The following is an 8,491-nucleotide window of genomic DNA, read 5'->3' on the forward strand; positions in this document are numbered from 1 at the left end:
CTTATTTTATATGAAATGCTATCAATCTGATCAAAATTAAAAATTTGAAAAAAAACATACATATTTATAAGGTCGTGCATGTTTTCGTAAATGTTAAGTGAAAGGTTATATATTTGATTACGGAATTTCATTTTTTACTATCTCATGTCATAAATTCATCATACATGCAAAGTTGTAAACCTTTTATGATATGTTAGGATACAATAACCTCTGCATTTTTCTTTATGCAATATCCCATTTATAAGATTTAGGGTTTACTCACTTTTTTAAAAAACATCGTAAAACCGTCGTAATATAATCGTAACTATACGACGGTCGAACGACGATTAAACCCAAAATCGTCGTACAACCGTCGTAACGTTTGAACCGGATAGGCTCTTGATCCGAGGTACGAGGTTATTAAAGTTTAGACGTTACGACGGTTTTACGACGATTTTGGACTACTCGTCGTAAAACCGTCGTAAAGTTACGACGACTTCACGACGATGACATCACGACATGTGTCGTGTCATGCAGTGGACCGACTCTTATACAACCAAATCGTGTTACGACGGTTTTACGACGATCACAAAATCTATATAAGGGACGCGAGTCCTCCCCATTTCGTCGCTCATTCCTCTCTTCTCCCCTCTCTCTCTACAATACTTTCTCTCTCTAAAAAAAATCACTCCTTCTCTCCCTGCTCTCCAGCCATTACTTGTAAGTTTTTTTTTCTAAATTAATTTCATTACATATTCTTTTAGATTTAGGTTCGGAATTTAGATTTAGGTTCGGAATTTAGATTTAGGTTCGGAATTTAGATTTATCCGGATTTTGTTAATTTTAATAAAATTAGTAACAAATTTTTTTTTTCCTTTTAATAGATTCTGTCGATATGGCTCCTCGGAAAAAGAGATTTCACTACCGACAGCTCTTCGATTCTGACGATTCGGTTCCGTCTATCTCGGCGACCGGCTCAGCCATCCTGGAGTCCTCGGGAACACAACAGACGGTTTCCCAACCGGTCGTTGTTCCGCAGCCACCACCGCCTCCACCACAACCAGTCGAACCAGCGGCTCCCGCACAGGCCGAGCCTGATCACGATGATCCTATCCCGCCTATACCGTATGCCCAGTATACGGTACATGATCTTCTGGCGCAATCCGGTCGTTGGAGCATGAACAAACTCGACCCGGATCGAGCCCCCGGCACCTATTGGTACGTAAATTTTCCCAACAATATTTTTAAATTAATTAATTTTTCGTCTAATATATTTGATATTAATTAACTATTTATTTTTTTATTTGACTAGGTTTATGACCGACAATGCAGTCGGTCGTAACGTTTCGGATATCATCAAGGGGTTTTTCGTACAACCCCATACCAGCTACAAGAAGCTGGATCGGGCCACACTTGACACTTGGTTCAAGTGTTTTGCGGTAAATACTTTCCTTTAATTTTATTTTTAAATTTTATCTTTTTACAATAATTACTAACTTCTTTTTTTTTCCTAGCAAAACTGACATTGGGAACCATCCGCACACGGACGTGTGGAGACGGCCTTCAAAGAAAAGGTCAAATTCCGCCTCAACAACACCGTTTCCGACTGGAAACGGAAGTGGGAGGACGAGGGCGACAAGGCCAAGCCGCCGCCTATGTCCAAGTTCGTCTGGCAGGGCCTTGTCCAGTTCTGGTCGGATCCAACCAACCAGACTACCGCCGCCAAGTGTTCTGTATCTAGGTAAGTCGTAGTTAATTTCATTAATATTTACATTATTTTTTTCTTTTTTTAATAGATTCTAATCAAAATATTTTTCAGGAACGCTACTGACGATGCGGGAAATAAGAAGAACGTCCCGCACACTTCCGGCCAGATTCCTTTTGCCGGAAGACGGCTTATGATGGTAAGCACATTGAAAAATCTTAAATTTTTTTTCTCAACTAATAATTAAACTCTTATTTCTTGATACTAATTAATTTTTTCTTTTTTATTTTGTAGGTCGAAGATAACGGAGGAGAACTTCCTCCGATGACGAAGGTTTTCGCCGAGACGCATAAAAAGCGTAACGGCGAATTCACGGATCCTCGGGCGGAGGAGATCTACAACGCCGCATGTGCGGCGATCGAGGAGCGACAGACGCAGCTGACTCAGCAGGCGCGTCAAACGTCTGACGGAGGTAGCTCGGTCCAATCGACCCCGGCGCTGACGGTCGCGGAGATGGACCAGATCTTCGAAGAGGTACGTAATTAATTATGAATACTTTTTTTAATTAATGTAACTTTAGTTTTAAATTAATTATATTCCTAACCATAATGTTTTTATATGTTTGTAGGTTGCCCCAAAGAAAAAGGGGCGGGTATTAGGGATGGGGTCCATCCGTGATATCCCGAGAGCTACGGCGACTGGTCACGTCCGGGCTCCGGCGGATCCGGTTATCCGCCAGGAGATCGATCAGATGCGGAACCAGTACGAGACGACGATCGACCGGTACGAGACGAAGATCGACATGCTCTACGGTCTTTTCGAGATCATGGGAGCCGACAACCCGGTACTCATGGCGCAGTTGGACAAGCTGAAGGCGGATGGGGTTCTCGGAGGATCGTCTGCCGTCGGGTCATCTACTAGGACTCGACCGCCGCCGGTGCAAACGGACGCGGAGATGTTCCGATCTCTCGGGGTCGACCCTCCTACAGCCGGAGCCGGAGATCAGGCGGCGGGACCATCAAACCGAAGACCCGGCAAGGAGCACGTCCAAGACGATGTCCAGGAGGCCGGTGACGGGATCGACGATATACATTTAGATTTAGATGACCTGTAGGGTTTTTTTTGTAAATTAAAATTTTTCAAATTGTAAATTATTTTTTTTATTTAAATTTTAATTCGAATTATTTTTTTTTTTAAATTTTCAATTAATTTTTTTTTATTTTTCATATATATAAATCATCGTATAATCGTCGTAATAGATTTATTCAAACCGTCGTAATGTCGTCGTACATATTACGACAACTTTACGACTATAATATACGATGACAAATACGACGATTATATGTCCGAGATTTACGACGATTTTACGACGCAATGAAGAAATACTTTACGACTGATTTACGACGATTATTGCGTCGTACATTTTACGACGATCTTACGTCGATCATTAACAACCACTTAACGACGGTTTAGGTGAAGACCAAGTGGACGCAATTCGATGTAAACTCGTCGTAAATTGTACGACGCATTTACGACGATTTTGTTTGCCTCGATGTTACGACGAAACAAAGTCGTCGTATATTATACGACGATTTTACGACGATTTGTCTATTACGACGATGAGTTTACGACGATTTTGAAATCGTCGGTAATCCGTCGTAATGGCCCTATTACGACGAATTACCGACCATTTCGGCCGTCGTAAAATGATGTTTTTCTTGTAGTGATTGTATCCATCAAGCGGTGAGAGCAATTCATGATTTCCTTGAAGAAGGACAAAGTTATAATTTACAAGACAACAAGCGTATCCACAAGACACGTTAGATCTCATTGACCTTATTTATCGGCGTCATTATTCAACAGTTTTCATCACTAGTCTAGTCTTTTGTGACTTGTCTTGAATCACATAAATAGATATATACATTGTTTATAAAGACATTTAACCAAAGTTTTTTTCAAAGAACCCTCACTTAATGATTTCCACTCAGACTCCAACCTCTCTCTCTCTCTTTTCTCTTACTCAAACATTTTCTTGTTTACCATATTAAAAATTTATCCTTTCGTAAAAGAAAATTAGCCATGAGTAAACGATGCCGTCACCTCTCAAGTCTATTGTTCATCTTTTCTCTTGTGAACTTCCCGTTCACGACCATATCGGAGACGCCGTGTCCGTACCCTTGTTACCCGCCGCCAATTGGCGGTGGCTCCACTCAACAGACCGGTTACTCTCAACCGACCGGTTACTACCCTCCTCCAACCGGTTATTACCCTCCTCCGTCGGGTAATGTACAGAATTACCCTTCTCCACCGTACGTTGGAGGCAATTCCGGCGGTGGTTATTACGGTCCTCCACCGCCGGACCCTATCTTGCCATACTTTCCGTTCTACTACAGAAAGCCTCCTCATCAGACGGATCAGTCATCGTCTTCGTCTGTTTCGGTGAAAACAAAGGTCAAGATCGTAACGGTGGCAAGTCTTCTTGTGGTGCTTGCGTTTCTTTATGGGTAACACTTTGTTTACGAGTTAAAATGTAATTTTTGTTAGTTGAAACTTTATCTCATACTAATATGAAAAGTGGTGTTTTTTGTAACAAGTATATGAAAAGTGGTGTTGTGCTTTAGAATATGCTCTAGTTTGTGTAAATTATGGCTATGCATTTTCCAAAGAAGATGAATTCATTAATCAACAAATTGGAAAAAAAAAAAAAGTTTAGCCTATCTACTTATCTAGGCTAGCTATGAACTTTATTTGTTCCTCCTTTTTCTTTTAAATTTTAATCATGTTTTATCATTAAAATAATTTGAATTTTTTGCGTCATGTTGTTTATTGTCGCGATACTTAATTAGGATAAGTGCAATTAATACAACCAATGTGGAGAACGTCACTTTCGGTTGGTGACTTCGTAGTAGTGGGAAAATTATGGAATGGACAAATTGCAATTAATTCACGTTATGACTTTTTTTTTTTTATAAATATTACTTCCACAATTTCACAAAGAGTGTCTTTTTAAAATTTCACTCTTTTTAAAATTTTATTTTTGTTTCATAAATAGTATCGTTTTATATTTTCAATGCAGAATTTTAAACAATATTCCAGTTTTGACCCTATTGATTTATTGTATTAATTAAAAAAAAAGTTATTTAATACATTAATGAAGAGCAAAATAGTATTTTTAATAATTATTTTAATAAGTGTGAAAAATGTCAGAATAACACTTTTTGTGAAACGGAGGGAGTATAAAATAACACATAAGTGATAAATCCCCAAGTTCTAATTTCAAAAATAAAAATATACAGTCAGGGTGGAGGAGGAAGTTAACAAACTATGGGTCATGTCCCCTACTGTTTTAATTTTTTAAAAAATAATTTAGGTGAATTTAGTGATAAAAAATAAAAAATGGCCCCAACTAAAATTTGTTTTTCCTATTTATAAAATTATACTCCAACTAATTTTTTATCTAGATACACTACTGTATACAGTACTACGATGTTGTAAAAAGCATAAAACTACCATAAGCTGTAACTAAGTGTTTTCAAAAGGTTAGTAAGGTTACTAATTATGTAAAGCTCATTGCTAAAATTTTAGTAACCCTTCTTAAACCCAAAACTAATGGTTATAATATTTTTGAATTTTGGGATTTGGATAGTTTTGTTTTGTAAAAGAACATAAAATTTGGTATTTGTGACTTGTGACTTGTGACTTGTGAGTATCTGTATTGTCTTTTATCCTACTCTTAAAAATGCTAGGACTTGTCAAATTATCATCCCAGATTACCTTGTATACTGTTTTCAATCAAACAGCTCTGTTTCAACCTTTTAACAAAAAAAAAAAACACTCTGTTTCAACCTCCTACATGCTTAGATTGCTTACACTTCTACATTGCCGAACAAAAGAGAAAACAATACTTGCCAATTCTTTGAACTTTCCTTTTTATCCGAGGATTGATTGGTTCATGTCAAGGTTTGAAATTGACCTATAATTTATAAATGATGTTATTAATTATACTATTCATAGTTTTCTTATTGGTTAAGTACTTAGCAGAGTTACAACTTTCAGTTTAAGAGAACGATAAACAATAGCCAGAGGATGATGACTGAACGCAACAGAACGCGACGCAGCCAACCGCAGAATACCAACTATCATCTGTACGTTTAGTTCCCGCTCCTTAGAGTTCCAATTTTCTGTTTTGTTTCAACCTCCACAAGATTACCCTTTTGCAAATCCGAATCTTTAGCATTACTCTGTTTTCTATTACCGACCATTACCTTTACCGTTTTACCTTCTTCAAAACCGTCTTTATAACCAACTCTTGTGGCCGACCTGTTTGTAACTGAGGCTGAGGTCGTATGTCGTGGTCTTGGTGGTGCAACTTTAGATGGTTCGGTCTGAAAATGTTTAAAGAAAGCAAGTTTAGAGTATTGAGTTGATTGCTTCGCTGCTTTCTTGGTGTTTTAGAAGTTATAAATACCTTGTTATGAGACCGAGGTCTAGTATCTGTGTTGTAGAATGAAGGCATTGGTGTTGCCTTAAAATTGAGGCTTTTCCTAAATTGCTTCATCTCAGCTTCTGCCATTTGCTGCAACCGAAATGGTAATCCAATCCACTTAGCACTTTATGAAGTGTAATAAAGACATGGCCTGTTTTAAACTTCAAAGATACATGGAGATGATGATGATATATACCTGAGTTTTGGCCTGAACCTGGTTTGTCTCGTTCTTTTTAGCATGTATTTTTTCTTCAAGTTTCATATAGAACTGAAACGAAAAAGAAATTACAGAAGACCCTCAAAAAAGTTGTTTCAAGAAGAAACTGTTATTTTGTTGAAGAGAAAGAAGACCTCTTTTCTCTTCTCAGCTCTTTCGCTACATTTGAAACGGAAACCAGAAGCTCTTGCACTCATCTCCACATTACCAGAGTAAGAACCAGCCTTGCACCTACACGTGAAATCGTTTAGATTGTTAAAGTCGATTAACTCGAAAAACAAAGTCGAGTTGTCTTAGTATTGGACCTGTTTCTAGCAAGAGGAGTTGGAGTCTCGGTTTTGTTTGACGTAGGAGGTTGAGATTGAACAGTTTTCATCGGTCTTGATTCCTTTTGGCTGCCACAAAAGCAGCAAACAGGTCGTAAGTAAAGAGAAAAAATGAACACAAAGTGACAACATTTCTGAATGGAAAGAAAAGTAAAGTACCTCTTGGCATCTACATTTATTTTAGAATAAGAAGTTAAAGGAGAACCCTTTGTCCTCCTGGAGGCAGCTTTTGGAGTTACATCATGTCTCTTTGTAGAAACTTTAGTCACACTCATAGCATGAGGAATGTTTTCAAGAGGCTTAGGTCCAGATGCAGAGGAGGAGGAAGGTCTTTCCTTAACATCAGATGGCTAAGAGAAGACCAAGAAACATATAAGTTTAATATAAATGTTTGAATGTGTCACAGTGCAAAAACCAAAAATTACTCTCACATTTTCTGGAAGATTTTGATCAAGTCTCGATTCTTCTTTATGCTCATCGCAATCTCGAACCTCAATCTCTAGTGGTATCTCATGGGGTCCAAGATCCTCACATCCAACTTCTTTAATAGCTGTGCACTCAACTGAAACTTCATCATTGTCTAGAGGAACATCAAGCTCGATCACATCATCCGAATTCACCACAATCTCATCATAGCTCACACAGTGATCACTTCCTTCATCGTACTCACAATCACTCTTTCCTTGACGACCACATTTCTCTTCTTCATGGCTGTAGTTACTCGTGAAACTCCCATCAGATCGATAACCATCAAAACTTTCAGTTGCATAGACAGCATCATCATCATCATTATCATCAGGTTCACGTTTTTGAGGAACTCCCCAAGTCTGAGACTCAAGAGAAGCCGGAAATCGGATCCCTTTCTTCTTGAAATGAGCTTCGAAATGTGCTTTCATCTCGGTAACAGAGCCAGGTTTAGAGCACTTGTCAACTTCTTCAAGGTACCTGTTGTGTGAAAAAGATGACCTTTTTTCCCATGATATACCTTCCTTCTCGAATCTCCCAAACGATATCGATCCTGAGTGGATAGAATTCGCCTGCATCATCCCATAATTCATTAACCAATCAGAACAATCCTAAACAACTGTGTCTGAGAGCCATCTTCTCTTAGTTCGATTTCAGACCACAAACTTCCACGATACAATGTATTCTAGCTAAAAACAGTAGAATTCAAGGCAAACAAGTTACTGAGATTCGGAAAGAACAAAAGGGTTCTATTTCTAAGTAACTGGAACCATGAAAAGAGTAGTAGAAGAAGAAACATAGTATTTTTTATCTAAGGCAGAAGAAACAGAGTATCATTTGAGAGATTGTATCTAGGAGAAGAAGTTACCTGGAAACTAAGGCTAAAAGGCTCTTGAATCTCGCTTCCTGCCATTGAATTGTATCTCTCGTCAACAAAAATGTTTCCTCTTGGGAAAAAAATTCAACTATTGAAGCAGAGAGGAATCGAGATTGGGAGACGAAAGGGTGAAAGAATCATGTCATGTGCTTTTTTGTTTTTGTTTTTTTGTCGTCTTCTCGTCAGACGTTGATCACGTTCTCCGTTATCACGCCCGTTTATTTCGGGGTTTGGGTTTACACGATCAACGGTCCAGATGCTTTGTTATAAAGTTAGACGGCGGTTTTCTTCCTCTGACGGCAGATTGGATCGATATTTAAAAAATAGTGGCAAAGGGTTACGCCGCGTCATAAGCGCCATTCCATAATTTTTTGTTACTCATCCTGAATAATTGCTTAAATTTTAAATATTTGTTTTATTTAGAATATTAGGCGGC

At 38.3% G+C, this 8,491-nt stretch overlaps 2 protein-coding genes across 3 annotated transcripts; one reads left to right on the top strand and one right to left on the bottom strand.

Annotated features, from left to right (window-relative positions):
* Positions 1-3,652: 3,652 nt before the first annotated feature.
* Positions 3,653-4,363, top strand: LOC18009371 (extensin). The gene has a single exon (XM_006390758.2). The coding sequence runs from the start codon at positions 3,764-3,766 to the stop codon at positions 4,190-4,192; it is 429 nt and encodes a 142-aa protein (XP_006390820.1). The 5' UTR covers positions 3,653-3,763; the 3' UTR covers positions 4,193-4,363.
* Positions 4,364-5,676: 1,313 nt separating this feature from the next.
* On the bottom strand, positions 5,677-8,175 carry LOC18008020 (protein WVD2-like 7). Of its 2 annotated transcripts, XM_024152753.1 has the most exons (9): positions 8,047-8,175; positions 7,145-7,750; positions 6,873-7,063; positions 6,693-6,782; positions 6,522-6,618; positions 6,367-6,438; positions 6,153-6,260; positions 5,950-6,069; positions 5,677-5,865 (listed from the first exon to the last, which is right to left on the bottom strand). In XM_024152753.1, exons 1-9 carry the CDS (start codon positions 8,089-8,091, stop codon positions 5,836-5,838), a joined length of 1,359 nt encoding a protein of 452 aa, XP_024008521.1. In that variant the 5' UTR covers positions 8,092-8,175; the 3' UTR covers positions 5,677-5,835. The 2 variants fall into 2 exon arrangements, with proteins under 2 accessions (XP_024008521.1, XP_006390821.1); XM_006390759.2 differs by having other exon boundaries at positions 5,677-6,069.
* Positions 8,176-8,491: the final 316 nt, after the last annotated feature.

This window comes from Eutrema salsugineum, unplaced genomic scaffold, assembly GCF_000478725.1.
Source record: "Eutrema salsugineum unplaced genomic scaffold, Eutsalg1_0 scaffold_9, whole genome shotgun sequence".
Classification (NCBI taxonomy): domain Eukaryota; kingdom Viridiplantae; phylum Streptophyta; class Magnoliopsida; order Brassicales; family Brassicaceae; genus Eutrema; species Eutrema salsugineum.

What these genes read in the sequence shown, in the direction of transcription:
- LOC18009371 (XM_006390758.2), top strand. Translation starts at nt 3,764, where the DNA reads ATGAGTAAACGATGCCGTCACCTCTCAAGTCTATTGTTCATCTTTTCT.
- LOC18008020 (XM_006390759.2), bottom strand. Translation starts at nt 8,091, where the DNA reads ATGGCAGGAAGCGAGATTCAAGAGCCTTTTAGCCTTAGTTTCCAG. An exon ending in CTTTTAGCCTTAGTTTCCAG is followed by an intron (nt 7,751 to 8,046) that starts GTAACTTCTTCT and finishes GGGATGATGCAG; the next exon opens with GCGAATTCTATCCACTCAGG. An exon ending in GACCTCGGTCTCATAACAAG is followed by an intron (nt 6,070 to 6,152) that starts GTATTTATAACT and finishes AAACATTTTCAG; the next exon opens with ACCGAACCATCTAAAGTTGC.